Source organism: Drosophila gunungcola (genome assembly GCF_025200985.1).
Source record: "Drosophila gunungcola strain Sukarami chromosome 3L unlocalized genomic scaffold, Dgunungcola_SK_2 000003F, whole genome shotgun sequence".
NCBI lineage: Eukaryota > Metazoa > Arthropoda > Insecta > Diptera > Drosophilidae > Drosophila > Drosophila gunungcola.
Window position 1 is genome coordinate 3,021,406 of NW_026453179.1, and position 17,609 is coordinate 3,039,014.

Genomic DNA, 17,609 nt, shown 5'->3' on the forward strand with positions numbered 1-17,609 from the left:
ATTCCATTAAGTTTGTATCTGTCCTACTTTATGTTACTTTACAAAGCAAAAAAACTGCGGTTGTACTTAGCATAGGAAACTAGAACCCAGATTTCAAATTTTGTTTTTAATATGACTGACCAAACCAAAAAGGGGTGTCCCCATGCCCATTCAACTCCTTCAGTACAGCTCAGCTTTCTGTTTTTCGCAAAAGCTGCAACGGAAACATTGCATAATTAAAAAGTAGCTGCTGTTTACGAGTAGATTGTTTGTTTATTGTGTAGTCATCTCCAGCTTTATCCCTCCCCCATTGGCTTTGTTCCCTTTTCGCAAGTTTTTAATTTAATAAAGCGTAGTATTCAAATAAATTAACGAGCAGAGCAGCTGGCGGTGTTAATGTTGTTACAAGTGCAAAGGAACTACACAAACAGGTGCCAGACAGTTTGCGGATTGGAAGGATCCTCTACTGAAATAGCTGTTCCCTCTGCTTGAGCAACGAGCCGAGATCCCCGGCCAGGTGCTCGTACTCTTCGTCCAGGCGGCTGAGCATCTTGCGAAGGACATCCGGTCTGATGACTCCGCTGCAGTGGGTCTTGCACAGTTCTATGATCTTGGCCAGGTGGACCATTCGCTCCCGCTGGAGCTCCTCCTGCAGCTCCAACTGGTGACTCATCTGGAGCAGATCCGCCTTGGTGGGTGATGGTTTCTTAACCAAAACACTCTGGCGGTAACGACGCCAGGTATTGCGTCGGCATACGAGCATCTTGTGACGGTGCCACTTGAGAGCCACCTGCTCGAATCTCCGATCCAGAGCTTTTAGTTTGCCAAAGTTTTCCAAGCCTCCACAGCCGCGAAAGCAGGTCCTGAAAAACTTCAGGTGATTGGGTTTTCCGCGCCAGTGTTTTAGACGTTCCAAGGCTCTGTAGGATCCAGCTATTAATCCATTAGCTCTGAGTTCAGTTTCTTTGGTATCATTTGGGGCCGCAGGCATATCCTTTAAGTTCTTCAGAGTGCCATCCAAATTGTAGTACTGCAAGCACTGAACACGTAACTCCTCCCGGCGAGTCAACAAATCTCGAACGGTTTTGTCCTCGAAAAAAATTGTGGGAGGAGATTGCCCTCCAGTTTGCCTGTGTATCGAAGCAGGACAATCCTCCCTGCAGCTCCGATTGTTCCTCGGGGGCACAGGTGGCGGATTCCTCGGTTTGGGTGAGGGTGCAACATATTCACCATCCGAACTGTTCCTCAAACGTTCGGCCATTTCTTCGAAGCAGTTTTTCAGATTGTTCACAGCACTTGATCGACGGGTAACCTGATCTATGATATTGGTAATCTTCATAAGTTGCTCCTGAGACTTGGTCTTAGAGTTAACGGCTCTCTCACTCCCAACAGGTTCCTTACTGGAGCCAGAGACCTCACTATGACTAGAGCTCAAGCTTTTGTGGTAGTATTTTCTGACATTTTCCAAGGAACTTGTACTTAAAGGAACTCGCTTCTTTCTCGAAAGCTCCTCCTCTAGGGCTTGGATTCTATGCTTCACACTTTGAATTTTAGTCTCTTGAACGCATTTCATGCAAGTTTCGGAGCTCTCCTGCGAAGAATTGGGATGAGAGTTTCCCTTTCGGATCACTGTTACCAAGCTGCCAAAACTGCTGGAGTTGGGCTCGGAAACCTCTTGAATCGGTTCCAGTTTTCTGGTCCGCAATATGTGACTAGTGGTCCTTTTGAAGGACACATTCCGGGAAGGAGTGGATGATTTGCCTGCCTCCAATCTGGGCTTTTCCTTTGCTTGCGATTCCGAGACTCTATTGGTGAATTTAACATTTTTACATGGCTGACCCCTGTACTCGTCCAAAATCTCGTTCAGATTCCGGCTGCAGTTCAGCACATTCGCGAAGGGTTCCTTGAGAGAACCAAAGTCCTTTAAGTGGCCATGCATTAGCAGCATCAGACTATTCCGTGCCAGCTTCTGGTCAATCGGAGTCCTCTCGAACACCTTCATCCACTTGGCCATTATCAGGCGATCCGACGGATTGGCCCTCGACTGGTCTCCATCTCTGTAATTGGCCACCTGCTGTCTGAAATGGCGGTCCAGTAAATCCTCGCTCGGTTCTGTCATTGCCATATTTTCATTTTTAGTTGGATTCTACTGTTTTGATTGCCAAAAATTAGTTTTGAGTTTTACTTAAAAATTTGAATGCTTTGAATGAAATCAACCCGCTGGCTGCGATCGGGAAATGGAAATGTTAATGGAAATGGAGTGGGATTATGGGGCTTTTCTATGCGGCTGTCACCGAGCTTTTCTTAGCCGCAGGCTGCGGAGTGGGCCAAAAGTGGAGCTCAGGGCTTCTTAGGGATGCATCAAGTGGTGGGCCCAGGACTGGAAACAAGCACAAGAAGCATAAGATGCACTCTGAAAATAATATATAAGCTTTTGAAAATATCTACGGAAAAACTTTATTGACGAAAAATGAACATTTTTAGGAGCTGTAAAATACCACTTTCAAAGTTTAAAATACGTTTGGGATAATATGTAATGTTTGTTTAATTTTTTATTTTAATTAATTTTCAATGCCCTGAATTTAAATTCCAAGAATATTTTTTATTATATCGAAAAAAGGTTTTAATCTACAGGGGTTGGTCTTTAAAAAATATAAATTTCTTATATTAAAAATGTATATTTTATTTATACAATTTTATGTTTAATAATTTAAAGTAAGGAGGACATAAAATGTATGTGGACTAAAACTTTAATAGCGATATACTGGTAATATTTTAGGAGTGTAATAGCAGCGGCAGCAAAAGAGTGTGCGGTTGCGTTGCCACGTAAATTTTCATTAGTACAGCCCGCGTATAAATTAGGAAAATGAAGCAGCAGCGGCAGCAGGCACTTGAGTGCACCGCAACCTCCATCAAGATGCCTCCTGGTGGGATGAGTGGGTGGAGGGTTGAGGGGGAGGTGAATGGGTGGAAGGCAATGGGCGGCTTAACCGCAACGACAACAACAACGGCGTTACGTAGGTGTGCTGCGGCTTGTGGCGAACTGCTAGCAAAAGTTGCAAACGACCGCCTGCCTGCATAAATTTATATTGTTAAACATGAGCTAGAAAAAAGCACGCGCAAGCTGTCAAAACAAAGCAAAAGCAGGCAAGAGCAATGAAAAAGAAGAAGAAAATGGCCTGACATGCAAAATACGGTTAGAAAAAGTAAGGTTAAAGCATAACGTACCTTAATAGAATAGTAATAGTGCAGTTCAGTTTTCGCAGCAAGGCTAATAAAAGGCAATAGGATCCTAGCGAACTTTATTTTTTTTAATACAAAATCCGGTTTTTATTATTACTCACTCGTGTCAAACTGATGACAAGAAGAAAACTAAACTCTTGACAATAATTATATCACAATATCATTATTCAAACTCCAGTACTGCTGCAAGGAACTTGCTTATCATATTTTTTAATCAATATTAAAAACAAAGAGGACTAGCTTAAAAAAAAAATTTTTGTTCTATTCTTAAAATTTGTTGTTGCTCTAACTAATATGTTTTCGCACGGTTTTTGCACCCAATACAACGAATTTGTAAGCTTAGTTTTCTGGTTGCTTTACCAACATAAGTAAAAAGCTCATTCATTAGTAGACCTATTTAACTTTTAAAGTCCGATAATCATGGATTTGGATTTTAAGTCGATTTCAAAGAATGACCAACGATCTGGCAACGTCGGTCTTTCAATCTACTATCAGTGCGATTTGGTCACACTGGTTTTCACATGCTTTCTGCGCACGCGTGGCGTGGATCTCTATTTTCTTTTTTTTTTTGATTAAAATGGATTTTGAGAACTTGTATCGCACAAGTCAGGTAAATGGCACTATTTACATAACAACGCGTAAGGAGCTGGACAAGGATCTAAAATCCTCGCTGGAGGAGGGAGCGGGTGAAGTGAGCTCTTAAAAACGCATACAATCAAAAAAGTTTGTAAAAAAATTGTATATTTTTTAAGTTATTTCTGACCGCTATCCGCCAAAATCCGCACTGCACACCGGAAAAGATTGTGGAGGTGGCCAGTGAGCTGGGTGAGATTTACGCCCTGCGCTTCAAGATCGATTTTTCGGGGCAAAGCCGCGGCTATGCCTACCTGCAATACGTCAATGAAGCCCTCAAGGAAGCGGCACTGGAATAGTAAGTTATTCGCGTTGCCAATAAATAAAAAGAATATTAATTGATTGTTACAAAATTAGCCTGCCCAGGAGATTCAGCCAGTTGAACCTCCAAATCAGGGTGCTGACTTCGAATAATAACCGCGAGTTGTTGCTAAATCGGGTGCACAAGAGCTTCAGTCCATGGCAAGTTTACCAGGAGATGCGCAAGATTTATCCCTTCGCCATCCTTCGGGTTTACGAGTTCCGATACGACGAGTTCATCTACATATTTGGGTATCGGAACAACGATGCTGCTGCCAATGCCCATCAGAGCATAAGGAACACCATCAGAAGGTTCGGTGGCCGTGCCCACATCTCCTGGTTTAAGTCGGAAGAATTATCTAAGTGGGGTCAAGGTAAACTCCTATTGTTGTCGAAAATTGGACAAGGAAAACATACAGCTGGTCCCAAGCATTGCAAATAATTGTTTCAAATTTTAAAGGCAAGCGAAGATCTAGATGTTCTGTTGTGATATGTGTGATCCTGCCACAGGAGTTGAAAATTTAATTTCCCTTTCTAATGAAAAATGTCCTTGAGCAACGGAAAATCTATGTATCTACAAAATAGGTTTATATTTTTATAAAACAAACCAACCCCCATATATGCAAAAAAACCAAAAAATTAATGGTTGAAAATATAAGTTTTTAGAATTTTAAAAATACGGTTTAAATCTCCAAAACAACACTATATAAAATTATTGTCAAACATTCTTTTTATCATACCTTTTGTAAAATCTTTTTTTTTAATCGTATTTTTTATTATTTTGATATTAAAATTGCTATAGTACAGTCTTACACCTTAATAAAAGAATACGTTTTTTCAAGGGACTGTGACACTCAGATATTTAATGGCTTTGCCTGACTATTCGAGTAAAGCATGAACTTTCCCGAGGCGTGGAAGCTGACTAGAAATTGCACCTTCCATTGTTCCTGGAAATCCTTTTGGCCTGAAGCTCCTCCGTCTGGCGAAATGCAGCCGCAGCTTGTTGACTTCATTAACTCGGGGTAAAAACAGAGAGCAGCAATAAAAATAACAAAAACAACAGCGGGCTGCAGTTTTTCACATGCAAATTAATGCAGTGTCTTTGGAGTGGCGGAGTGCCAGGACTTTCAGGGCAATGCGACAACCTGCGGCATAATGCAATTAAATGAGTGCAGCGAGCAGGAGTCGCAGCCGCCGGCTGTCGTCGTATTAGACTACGGACAACGTGGACCCCAGAGTGCAATGATCGACGGACAGGAGAAGGGAGGGTAGTGGAGCATCTGCCAGCTCATCCGTCAGGCCAAGGATGCGATGCGAAGGACGCAGGACAGGTCCGCAGCGCATTCTAATGCGATTGCCGCACTCGACGGGATGTCGTGGCAAGCGGAAACGGATGTTGTTGTCCTGCCCGCACCGCCCTTTCTGCAATTAAGTTAGAGCCTGAAATCGAAATGCAGTCAACACGATGATGCAAAAATAAGAAGCGGCAAAACAGTCACAGCCTCATAAATATTCATTAAATTAAGATTAAGTCGAGACATCTTCAAGGGGATGCGCGAACAAGATGAGATGAATGTTTTCCAAAATCATTTGCATTAATTTGTTAATTCAAGCGCGACAGCCACGCCCCTGTTCACTCACTTAAGGGACATTAAAATTTAAAAGCCATGTGAGCGTATGTGCGAGGCTTAACCCATGGCAATCTGCTGCGCAAAGCCCTCCACTCTCCGTTGAAGTGTTAAAGTCATGAAGCCGCATCTGTGACGCAACTACAAAAGCTCGAAGTTTGCTTCGAATTTTCCTCTACTTGTCATTTTTGCGCTAGCATATTGAGATCAAAATGGTAGTCTTTTTCCAGCATAGCATTGTAAAATACATATTCCTCCGCCGACACCTGTAACCTGTTAATAACTTATATCAATCATCATCAATAATTGGTTATAAAACACTAAAAAAAATGGAAAACCACTCAACAACAAAAACAGCTAAAACAAAATATTTTAGCCACAAGCCTAGTTGTGAATATTACATTTTTTTTGTAGTTAACATAGTTATATTAATATTTTTAATATTTCTTAAACTGTTATGAGCCTGCAAACCTATTATCTTTTATTGTTTTACTTAGATTGGTAATGACTTCTGATTTCTCTAAGTGAAAGAAAAGCTTTTAGTCTTCTATATTAACTGCAAACCACACAAGTTAATATTAAAAGTGGTTTCTTAAAACAACTATTGTAATGTCGCTTTTTTCCTGGTCACCACTGTAGGGCGACCTATTTTTGAGTCTGTGATGGAGGGCAACTCAGCCTGCGCTTACCTGGTTATTGCGGCAAGTGCCAATATTTGCCTTTTGATGCGAGCAGCAAAGGATATATAGGGAAATATAGTGTGGGGCAAAAGTCAAGTGGAGGAGTGTAGGAGTGGGGGAGCGGCTGCCAACTGACACAGTTTGTTTTAGGCTTTAAGGTGGTCGCTCCTTGGATTTGGGTCACAGATTGCCTGGGACAAAGGACCCGAAGCAACGGGGTACGGGGTACCGGGCCCTGTCACCGGAAAGCGAAAGTTATGCACATACTGAGTTCAAGCTTTAAGGGGAATTTAGCCAGTCCAATTTCTTGCCGGTTTCAGCTTTTTGAGTGCGGTTTTAGTTTCGTTCTTGGCCCTTTCCTACAATTTTCGTGCATTTCTCTAACCGCATCTGCAGCAAAGAGCATGACAGATAAGGATGTGGATGGGGATGAGGATGAGGATGTGGCACTGGATATGGATGCGGATGTAGTGGGGTACGAATCGCCAACCTGCAGCACTTAACGCGAATTTTTTGATGATTTTTTAAGCAACTTGTCGTTGGCTTGGAAATGCCATTACCGACATGCATCATGCATATGGATGACTTTGCTTGTTTTTCTGTGCTCCTCCTTTGGTGGCTTTGGTTTGGCGAGATGAAATACGAATAATGGTTTTTGGGGTGGAACGCATTCGAGATGAGCTTGAATACGTCTTTAAAAACTTAGCAGATAGTTTTCCGCTGAAGTTTGCATGTTAACCAGTCCTGAAAAACTGAAATGTTTTCTTTACCAATGTTCTTAACTTCTGTAGCCAGCAAAAAATAAAAACATGTAACCAAAAAACAAAGTTTTCAAGACAAAAGACAAACAAGTTCATTACAATTACCTTTGTAAAACCGAATCATTGTTCCAATTATGAGCTTACAACGATTTTATCAGAGTTGAAAACTTGTTTAAAGTTTTACGATTTAAGGTTGTCGAATCAAATGAAACTATTGTAAAAGCAATTACACAAGTGGCTTACAAAATGTTTATTGCAATTGTTTTATAAATTGTAGTTTTTTATATGTTTTGACCTAAATTGATAAATTTGTTCATTCTTTATTGATAAAAAAACATATATTAGTTAATTAACTTCCTTCAAAATGAACAATATTTTGTATGTTTAAAAACAATAATTTACACACTGACAATTTATTTTAATGCCTATTTAAATTAAACGGTTCTTAAATTACTAATTCCCAGTTTGTGAGAGACCAATCTCCAATTGTGACATATAAGCTTTTGAAGTGCACGCAAAAACTCATAAAAATAATATTTTTTAAACAGGATTACTTTCACTTAGATATTTTTATTTCTTACCTAAGCCGACTTTATAATCGATTCCGCACAAATACTAGAAAAGTATTTTCTTTCCTTTTGCCATTGGCAAACATCCTCTTGCCTACCAGCTTATATTTTATTAATCAATTTAATTTTGTCGCCAAAAATTATGAAAATTTACCCAGATGCTGCCCGGACTGTAATGACAGCACAAGTTGATAATGACTGGCCTGAAGAGGGCCAAAAGTGCCAGAAGTTACAACAACACTTTTATTGACTTTTACGAAATGCCTTCCGAGGTTTTTTGGTCGGGGACTAATCGCCACCCGCTCTTGGCACTCTGGATGCTGGCAAATTAATGAAAAAACTTGTGGGCGTTGCCGTCCGAGTCGGATATAAAACACAAAAATATTTATATTTCATAAGACGGGTAAACGGGTGGGTGGATGGAGCGGCGGTCCTTGTGGTCGTATTAAAAAATTCCCAACAGCAGCAATTGGGAACAGTTGTTTTCGCTGGCAAATGAGTTTACGAGCGTGTCGTGTCCTGGTTGCCTTGTTTATGCTGCATATTAAATAAATTTGACATCAGCCACGACAAGTCCTCCGGCTCTGGCTTTCGTCTTGTGAGTGTTTTCGGCAACTTTGCTTGCTGACAATAAAATAACATTTTGCACTCACTTAGCCCAACTGGGCTGCCACACTTCTCGGCCAAACTTGCCACCGTTCGAGAGTTTTAATGAAAAAAGTTTCCGACTGCGAACCATATTTATGCCGCTACATACAAACAGGCCTCATATTTTTATTCCGTAAATTGGCATGCAATAGAGTTGATTTTTGTACGCAATTTATTGTATTTATATACATATGTACAAAGACGGCTTCATTAAAATGAACACTTGATCTTTGCCTGAATTTCTAGGGATAACTTGCCATGAAGGAGCGTTCAAGGATGTGGCATAACAATATTACGCATACGCAACGTGAGCTGGAGCTGATGCTCGAAAACCCGTGAAGCTGATTGTCAGCCGCTCGTGGGCACTGCAAATCAATCAATAAAACGCCAGGCGAAGTCAATCGTAAGGAATTTTGCGCAACACCCAATCGATCGCATATTGCTTCGTGAAAAACACACTGAGCATAGTGATTTATTCGCGAATAAGTAACTTTAATAAAGCTGATATATAAATGATTTTTTTAACAAATGTGTTCTTTTTATTTTCTTAGCTGGTCATTTAATTGCTCAGTATGTTTAAATGTTTAGTGATTACTTGTCATAATTATAAGAATTATCATAACTGTGACTGTATGCATGGAGGAATATGAATTAGTTATTAAAAAAACATTTCAATTCACTTATATTAATTTTATTTAATAAATTTACGTTGAAATTAAAAAAATCTAGTAATATAGTAATATAGTACATTTCAATTAAAATAAATTTTTTTTTAAATGCTATTATGACAATATAATTAAAAATTTTTTTTATATTTTCTTTTTTCCTAATAAATAATAGCCTTCTGAGCGACCTAGTTTTGGTTTTGTTTTACGATCAAAATTGACAAACAAATTGTGTCAACAGAACCAAAATATTGCAAATAGTATTGTCAATTAAGTTCAAGTGTTTCAAATTGATAAAGTGACTTAAGGCAGCTAATTGAACTATGATTTCTCTATTTAAAACGGTCAGTACTCAATTTTCCTGCAGTGTGGGAAATTTTCAAATGCTATGCGCAATATCGAAGCAGCTGCTCATACTTTAGCTAACATTCCGATGGAGAGTCAAACGGCCCGTCAGTTGGTGCTGACTGACAATCGATTATTGCAGAGTGCAAAATAAAACGTCAAATGAAATAAAGCAGAGCGGAATGGAATAAAAATACAGAAATGTATTTACTATGTACCGATGTGTATACATATATAAGATATGGCTAGCAGGCTGGCCGTTGCTTTGGCATTGGTTGCCGACATCGGATTCCTTCAGTCGAACGGCAATTTAATTTCAATTTCTCCGTTGCCAGGCTCTCCCCATTTCTCCCCATTTCTTCGTCCGATTTCACATTATTTATGGTGCAATAAAAAAATATATACACCAACGTACGGAGGCAAAACTTTGCATTAGCATAGCAACAATATTTGCCTACTCTTTTGTCCTTGCCACAATTTTGTTGCGAAATTTCATTATGAACGGATGTCGCTTAAGTGCACATTGAATTCAATTAGAACCCGACCACCCATGCAATTCTACATTCTCCGTGCTATATATAGTTTGTGGATGTGCGGACATACCCGCAGATTCAAACCTGCCAATTGGAAATTGAATTATAAAATATTTCGCACACTCACACAGATTGGCATGCAAACATGGCCGATGAGATGTCCTTCTGAGACGCAGTTTCATCGAAACAGGACATAAAAAGCCACAACCAGATGCCGTCTCTGGGTGCGAGTGTGCGATTCCGATCGGAATGCGCCACATTAAGAAGTCAACTCGTCCGGGTGTAAATAAAGCTGTTTTCCAAGAAATTTCGATTAAAAATGGTGCGGAAAAAGTTTCCCAGGGAGCATTGTTTTGTCAACTAAAAGTTGGCTAAAGTATGTGATGTGAGCGGAAAGGCAACGAAATTTGGCAGTGCAATGTTGACCATTAACTTGAAAGTCAAGCCAGAACAATCCCTTTCTTCAACTTATTAGTTCTTAAATTAAATAAATTGGTATCCCAATAAAAATAGCCTTAAACATTGGTTTGATAGAATAAATAATGGCATTAACTTATATACTCATTACATTTTTCTGAATAATGGTTTATTTTGTAAGATGATGATATTAAATAACACTCTTAATTACTTTTTTTTTATATATATTATTTTCCTTGTACGTTAGCATTATTTAATTTCCCCACAAACATCCATCTTAAAAAGTGCTTGAAAGATGGATAATCCCAGGCACAACCCACTCGTTTCTGTTCAATGTGTCTACACAAAAGCATACACGGGCGTTCATCTGGCTAAATGTTGCTGGATTCTTTCCGCCTCTAAATTTGCTGGCCAACAGCAGGCGGCCTTTGGACAACCAAGATGCTGTACTGAGGCTTCCTGCATCCTGTCGTTTCCTGTAGCACCAGCAAACCGAACTCCGATCCAGCTCCAAGTGGGCCAGAAGCTGCATCTGCTTGCTTCTGCCAGTGCTGGTGCTGGTGCTGTGGTGGCCATTATTTCCTGTATTTAATTGCACTACTCTCGGCTGCGGTTTTCTGCTACATTTGTTGCCGCCTGCGAAACGACCAAGGACTATAATGTACTTTGGCTAACCAGCCGGGCAGTGCAGTGCAGTCGGGACTCCAGACCTTCTCCTTTTTTCCCTTTTTTTTTTGGGTTGATTGCCAGTTTCTTCTTTGTGACGTATTTGTTGGTCACTTTGCAGGAGCAGCCATCAAATGATTTATACTTTAATAAGCGTGCCCGGGACATGCAGAGAAATTAGATGTACCACACCAACCAACTTTGCACACTCCCCATCCTGATGGCATTTTTCTTTGAAGCTCTCAAGAGGAATTTGCGCAATTTATGAGTGGCAGGCGGGTGGAAAAAATACCGAAGCAGCATTCGAGAAATTAATAAGGAAGTCGGGCAGTTGGGAAGGTGGCCTCTCGAAAGTATTTCCGGTATTTGTGCCATTAAGGCAAACGGCTGCAAAAGGTGGCAAAAATGCAACCTCAGTCCTTACGATTTTTAAACGTTTTACAGGATGTGCGCTTTTAAATATGCAATGAATTTACACTCAAGAGCTCTTGGCTTTCTAACAAAATCAAAAATCCCATTGCTATGGCTTATAGATGTGAGTTAAGCAAGTGCTGAGTTTTATATTGCATTTTAAATTAAACTTTAAGGTAAGCATAACCACCCAACTGCAGCAATCGTTAATCGTTTTAGGAGCCATAAAATAAAACCTTCTAAGAAAGCTCATTTCGATTGGATTGGATATTAATTACCGTGACATTCATGATTGCTGTAGTAACCACACAAATTTAATAAGTTTCCAAAATCGTTTTGTTTTAGTGTCTTTCAAATTGCATTTTATATTTAAATGACAGGATCAAATCCTTTTAATCCTGCAGAAAACATAAACCATTTAACTTTAGAATGTTTTATTCAATTTTAAAATCGCATGTTGGAGTTCGGGAAAATAAAAGTCAAAGCGGGTATTATTTTCGGTAGGGTTCACCATCTGTTGAGTTGAGTTACTTCTTCAGCAGCAGAGGAGCGGCAGCGGTGGCCACATAGGGCGAGCTGTAGGCCAAGGGAGAGGTGTAGGCGGCGGCGTAGGGGGCGGCAAAGCGGGCCACTGGAGCGGTATAGGCAGCGGCAACTGGAGCGGTATAGGCAGCGGCAACTGGAGCAGTATAGGCAGCGGCAATGGGGGAGGTGTAGGCGGCGGTATAGGCTGCGGGGAAGGCGGCGCTGTGGGCCACCGTGTTGGCCGTGTAGCTGGAGGCATAGGGAGCCACGTAGGCGGCACTGCCCACTACAGCTGGAGCGGTATAAGCCAGAGGAGCGGCGGCCAGAGGAGCCACAATTCCGGGCTTGGCAGCAGCCACAGCCACAACAGCGAAGAAGCATACGGCGAACTGTTTTTTTTTAATTAAAATAAATTTAATTAATTGCTCCCTAAAATAATTAAAGTCCTCGAAGCACTTACGAATTTCATGTTGATTGTTTGATTTGTGTTTTGTTTGCTAGTAGTGACTACTTGGAGCTGTGAGCTTGATTTGATGTTGAGTTGACCGGACTGTCCAGTTTATATAGGGCCCCTGCCCGTGCCCACCTGAATATAACACTAACCATACAACATATGCATGGCTAGTGGTTATACGACGAAGGCCGCGTTTACACATGCAGCTGACGTCGCTGACACCGCAGCTCAAAGTCTTTGACTCAGTTCCAACTTACTGGGCCAATTTAAGCCATTGTTGTTGCACACGCACACTTGGCACGTGCGGGCCAAATTCGTAAAGGGCATTGCCGGGTTCCCTAGGCTAAAATGGCCTCCAGTGAAATGGCATTTTAATGTTGCCCTCTACTAGGTTTTTTAAGAAAAGGAACATACTTTTTATAAATTGGTTTGTATTTGTTTTTCTGACTATATGATTATTTCAACTATCAAATCACTTCCTTTGGTTAAAAAAACTAGTTAATTAAAAAACCTTTGAATAGATCATACATTTGAAAATTAAAAGTTTAAGTGTTAAGGGTATACCTCTGTTATTATATTATCAAATGTTCTTATGGTACACAACAAAAAATTAATCCGTAAATATGAAGCATCTATTTTACTTCAATTCATTTTTCACATTTTCGGTCAACTATTCTCTATCCGAACTTCACAAAAATATAAGCAAAAACAAATCAAAAAAATTGAAATCTAAATTTTAAAAACATAGAAAAAGGATTCCTGGGATGAGTTCGATATCCGAGTGCGCTTTGGACCGGCACTTTACCGCCCAGTTGCGCAAATTGCGCTTGTACTCGCAGGAGCATCCAATCAGCAAGGAGGAATGCGAGCTCCGCCAGTGCTGGATGGATCACCTGCAGCAGGCGAAGGGCGAGGACAAGTACGCCCGGAACTGCATGACGCTGATGATGTACGACCAGTTTCAGCAGACTGGCCACCTGCGGAAGCCGTTCACCGAAGTAGAGAACATTCAGCGCTCCATGGACGATTTGCTGAACGAGTACGATGGGGAGTTGAGAGTTGAGGAGCAGCCGGCGGCGACAGTGGAAGATGCCCAGGAAGGGGAAACCAATGCCTCTTGCTATGGTGGCGGGAGTAGTCGGTGCTCTAAGGAAGTGGCCGTGGCGAATCCCCTTCCCGAATTCGAGAGCGTAAAGCAGTCGAACCAGGACCTCCTCAAGGAGATCGACTCGCTGCACAGCCGCACTCTGGAAACCGAGCAGCACTACAAGACCAAGAGCCAATTGCTGGAGCAGAAGATGGCCGAGAAAACTAGGATAGACCAGCAGGAGAGTATCTATCGGGCCTGCCGTGGAGCCATTGATCTGTTAAAAAGTTGGCCGGGAGACCAAGCGCCACTCAACTTCCTGGCCACCTGCTTGGAGCCGCTTCTTCGGAGCGACCTGGTTTCCAGCACACAGATCTCGGAGTTGGATCGCAGCCTGGAGGACGTCTTGGACAGAATGGTGAAACAGATCTGCACGCGAAGGGACGAGAACGTACGCATCCTGTATGACCACATTCTGCATAACCAGCAGGACATGATCAAGGAAAGGGAGGGAAAGGTACGCCGGATACAGGAATCCCTGAAGCTGGAGCGCCAAAGGCTGCAGCTGCTGTCCGAGGATCTGAAACGCCGGGAAGATCTTATCTGGAGGCACCAGTCCATAGTCACAATTCCCAGAAAGCCCTCTGAAGAGCCGGCCAGTCCCAGGAATAACAGAGTGCGAATTCTGTCACAGGGAAAAGTTCTTCAAAACAGGGCCAATAGATCCGACATGCAGAATTTGCCAATTTGGAATGTCCCAGAGCGCCAAAGAGTTTGAAAAGTTATCCGATCTGTCTATCGACAAGTGGTAATCCTCCTACACATTTCTATATATATTTTTCATTTTCTTGTTCGAATCAATAAATCGTTGAGTTGCTTTGAAAACTTTTGCCACCTCTCACACTTTTCAGCGCCTGCGTCCCTGTCAACTACAAAACTTTTAATGTAGTTTTAATTTTCTCGTAATCTCGGAGGGAATTGGCTCTAGTCCTGGAAAGTCGGCAATCATCTGCGCACTTACGCTGCGAAAAAATGATTTTGAAAATATTTTTAGACCAAGAATTTATGTACCACTTTTTATTTAGCAAGTGTTTAAGTATAATCAATTTAACAAATTAACAATTACGGTTCATAAATTAAAAAAAATGCATCCTTTTATAAAACATTGTGAACGCAAAAAAGGCCTTTTGATATAATGTTTCGCTCAATCGATTTAAAAATTGGTATGTGGTTGGGTATAGGAAAACCAAGAACTTGTCTTATATTTAGTTAAGAAGGCTCTTTCATTCAAATTATGGCTAATAATAAAAATGATTCATACATAGTTAAAAAAAAATAGTTTTTCTCTATGTGTATTGGCTATTTCTTCAGCCTGCAATGAGAAAAGAAAACGCAGCCGGAAACAACAAAGTAGGAAGAGCAGCAACAGCTTTGTTCGTAATTAGTTTTTAAGCGCTTCGAAAGAGCTTGTGAAAGGGGGCTAAATCCTAAGTGGGCGCAAATGGTGTGTGTGTGTGTGTGTGTGCGTGGGTGTGTGCCATTGGTTATGACAACATGCAGTTAAGCACTTCTTAACGATGGCTGACTGCCGATAATGGCTTTGGAACAAATAAGTGCAATTGATTTTCTTGGCAGCGAACATAAATTTCAAACAAATAAATTATTGTAAATGGCTTAGCTATATAAGTGTCTTAGATGGAGATAGAGAAATAAAAATCAAGAATTTAAAACTGAAAAGCTACATATACTTTCAAAATCCTTCAAAATATCCAAATTTTCATAAAAAAAATCCAAAACTACTGCATTATTTGATTTACTTATTTGGTACCCATAAGAAAGTACTAGAAAGAAACACCAAGCAAACTCGTGCAAATTTTGACCTTTTTAAAAGCATATAATTTCCTCAAATTTGATAAAGCCAACATTGCTTGCCATATGCACGCCTAAGTACATATATAATAGTTTTTCTTTGCCTCAGCCCCAAAACCATTCATTTCCCCAAAAAACCAGCACAAAGTTCCGAGCTGTTGCGAAAAAGTTGTCAAAGAAAATGCAGTGCGCCTGCAATCCCCAAACTTTCTGCTAGTCCATCTTTCTCCACTGCCGCCTGACAATAGCTTAAAATATGTAGGCGGAGATGAGGGAACGAAAGTAAGTGTGCGAAAAAAGTTTCCGCTCGACTTTAATGATGCGTAGAGACAGCCAAAGTTTGGGTGGCCAATGCGGAGGAAAATTTGAGAAAGTGACGGAAGCCGAGCGTTTACATTAGTGGCATAAAGTTAATGACACATTTTGTGGGCTTATGGGACTGCACTGTTCCGTCCCGTACGATTTCCGGCCAGCCATGGCGAACTTGGCAAACAATTAAGGGCAGAAGTGAGTGAACATTTGCGTAAAACTAAAACAAGAAGGGAACACAACATCTGTGACCACCGGAAAAAGTTGCATTTTTGCGGCACTCAAGCGACTCCGGCAGAACCATTACGGCGGAATGTGAATTGCCCGCTGGAGGTGGCCAAGTGCAATGCGGCTGCCGGTGGTGTTTATCACATGCAGCAAGCATCTCCGACAACGCTTAATGGCTTTCTGCCCGTCCAGTTTGCATCTGGGCGGGGCATAACACTTCGGGGACTCCCGTTCCGGACTCGCAATACGACCCATTTGCGTTCCAGCTCCATTTCTTAATAAGTAACATCTGAGTTGATTGTGTTCTTTTTCTTGTATATGTGTATTTACACTTGGTTAGTCTCCTGGGGCAACTCTTTGCCGTCGCAATGATGTCGCTTAGCAAAGGTTTCGCCCACAATTAATGGAAACACCAAACTAGCCTCGGCGTAGATTTTTACGGGGGTTGCATCTTTCTTGATCTTGCCCCATGAAATGGCCTCATCCGGCCGGGCTCCACTGTCGCTGCCGTCAAACTCCGAGGCGGTGTTGATAAACACAGAGTAATCGGCACCATTCCGCATTAAATTCGCATTGCAAATGTGATGCTTTACAACGCCGCCGCCCACGATGATCATCCCGCTGTTGACGGCCTTAACGGCCATGGTGTTTAGCCTCCTCAGATCGGACAGGATGTCCACGACGAGTCCAGGCCGGCGAAAGGAGTGGAAGTACATCATGTCTCCTAAACTGCCATCTGTAAGGGCTGGGCAGAAGACGGGTATTTGATTCTTGGCCGCCCAGTAGTAAATGGAACTGTGATCGCCAATCCGCTCGCCCAATCGATGGATAATCTTTGAAGGCGACCAGACAGTGCCCCGGGATTTCTGCTCCTCCAGCATCTCGTCCAGCAGTGGCATCACCCAGTCCTCGAACTTGCAGTAGTTGTCGTTGGGCACCAGGAGGTTGCCTATCCGGTTGATTCCCCGCTCGCGCAGGTCCCTGCCGCTTAGCTCAAAGGAACCCATGAACGTGGGCGCCAGGCACTTGATGAAATCCTCCTCTACGCCGCCGGCTGTGGTCACAATGCAGTCGATCATGCGGTGCTCGGCCAGAAAGCGAATGGTCTCCCGCAAGCCCGATGAAACCAAGTTTGATGTGTAGCCCAGGAACACGGTGCACTTGCTCCTCCGCCGGATGAAGTCATCGGTTTCATACTTGTCCAGTTGATCCGGCTCCAGTGGCTGGTCTCTGCAATCCAGCTGCCAGTGTTAGGAGTTTGTAACACATTGCAATTGAATAAAGATCTACTAACTTACCATTCTGTTGATTTCCCGAATTGCAAGGCCGAGATTGGTGGCCTGGAACCCGCTGTTCACATAGGACTCGAAGAGTTTGTTGTAGTTTACGCCCTCGTTGAAGTCGTAGCCCCGAACTTGGGGTGTTGCCTCCGGCAGGGCCTCGCTGCGCTTCAGGACTGCATCTTTGGCCACCGCTGGCTCTGTCGACATGGTAGAAATCCTTAAAATTCAAAATAAACGAAGCAAAGGAAGTTTAGTCCGCCAAGTCAACATGTGCTGGTGATGACAGCCCTGGTTTCTGTTAGGGATGGCATTTACGGTTAACGAAATTAGCTGAAATTGGCTGGAAAGTAGCCGAATATGTATTGAAAGTTATTAT

General features: G+C 41.9%; 5 protein-coding genes across 7 annotated transcripts; 2 read left to right on the top strand and 3 right to left on the bottom strand.

Moving 5' to 3' along the window:
* Positions 1–252: 252 nt before the first annotated feature.
* Positions 253–3,334, bottom strand: LOC128258446 (uncharacterized). Its single transcript, XM_052990069.1, has 2 exons — positions 3,208–3,334; positions 253–2,392 (listed from the first exon to the last, which is right to left on the bottom strand). The coding sequence occupies exon 2, from the start codon at positions 2,102–2,104 to the stop codon at positions 443–445; it is 1,662 nt and encodes a 553-aa protein (XP_052846029.1). The 5' UTR covers positions 2,105–2,392; positions 3,208–3,334; the 3' UTR covers positions 253–442.
* Positions 3,335–3,732: 398 nt separating this feature from the next.
* LOC128258462 (probable RNA-binding protein 46) lies at positions 3,733–4,873 on the top strand. 2 transcript variants are annotated; one of them, XM_052990089.1, is made up of 3 exons: positions 3,733–3,913; positions 4,023–4,153; positions 4,213–4,873. In XM_052990089.1, the coding sequence occupies exons 1-3, from the start codon at positions 3,800–3,802 to the stop codon at positions 4,595–4,597; spliced, it is 630 nt and encodes a 209-aa protein (XP_052846049.1). In that variant the 5' UTR covers positions 3,733–3,799; the 3' UTR covers positions 4,598–4,873. The 2 variants fall into 2 exon arrangements, with proteins under 2 accessions (XP_052846049.1, XP_052846048.1); XM_052990088.1 differs by having other exon boundaries at positions 3,975–4,153; positions 4,213–4,867.
* Positions 4,874–11,898: 7,025 nt separating this feature from the next.
* On the bottom strand, positions 11,899–12,561 carry LOC128258436 (vitelline membrane protein Vm26Ab). Its single transcript, XM_052990038.1, has 2 exons — positions 12,464–12,561; positions 11,899–12,392 (listed from the first exon to the last, which is right to left on the bottom strand). Exons 1-2 carry the CDS (start codon positions 12,470–12,472, stop codon positions 12,006–12,008), a joined length of 396 nt encoding a protein of 131 aa, XP_052845998.1. The 5' UTR covers positions 12,473–12,561; the 3' UTR covers positions 11,899–12,005.
* Positions 12,562–13,111: 550 nt separating this feature from the next.
* On the top strand, positions 13,112–14,429 carry LOC128258301 (uncharacterized). The gene has a single exon (XM_052989856.1). It carries the CDS (start codon positions 13,222–13,224, stop codon positions 14,320–14,322), a length of 1,101 nt encoding a protein of 366 aa, XP_052845816.1. The 5' UTR covers positions 13,112–13,221; the 3' UTR covers positions 14,323–14,429.
* A 988-nt stretch (positions 14,430–15,417) lies between these two features.
* LOC128258116 (probable deoxyhypusine synthase) lies at positions 15,418–17,548 on the bottom strand. Of its 2 annotated transcripts, none has more exons than XM_052989534.1 (2): positions 17,249–17,548; positions 15,418–17,191 (listed from the first exon to the last, which is right to left on the bottom strand). In XM_052989534.1, the coding sequence occupies exons 1-2, from the start codon at positions 17,438–17,440 to the stop codon at positions 16,277–16,279; spliced, it is 1,107 nt and encodes a 368-aa protein (XP_052845494.1). In that variant the 5' UTR covers positions 17,441–17,548; the 3' UTR covers positions 15,418–16,276. The 2 variants fall into 2 exon arrangements, with proteins under 2 accessions (XP_052845494.1, XP_052845495.1); XM_052989535.1 differs by having other exon boundaries at positions 15,418–17,180; positions 17,249–17,389.
* Between the last annotated feature and the right edge of the window lie 61 nt (positions 17,549–17,609).

Bases quoted from the DNA above. Each gene is read 5' to 3' on its own strand.
- LOC128258446 (XM_052990069.1), bottom strand. From the start codon at position 2,104: ATGGCAATGACAGAACCGAGCGAGGATTTACTGGACCGCCATTTCAGA.
- LOC128258462 (XM_052990088.1), top strand. From the start codon at position 3,800: ATGGATTTTGAGAACTTGTATCGCACAAGTCAGGTAAATGGCACTATT. The intron at 3,914-3,974 runs GTGAGCTCTTAA...ATATTTTTTAAG, and splicing joins TGGAGGAGGGAGCGGGTGAA to TTATTTCTGACCGCTATCCG. The intron at 4,154-4,212 runs GTAAGTTATTCG...TTACAAAATTAG, and splicing joins AAGGAAGCGGCACTGGAATA to CCTGCCCAGGAGATTCAGCC.
- LOC128258301 (XM_052989856.1), top strand. From the start codon at position 13,222: ATGAGTTCGATATCCGAGTGCGCTTTGGACCGGCACTTTACCGCCCAG.
- LOC128258116 (XM_052989534.1), bottom strand. From the start codon at position 17,440: ATGTCGACAGAGCCAGCGGTGGCCAAAGATGCAGTCCTGAAGCGCAGC. The intron at 17,192-17,248 runs GTAAGTTAGTAG...TAACACTGGCAG, and splicing joins TTCGGGAAATCAACAGAATG to CTGGATTGCAGAGACCAGCC.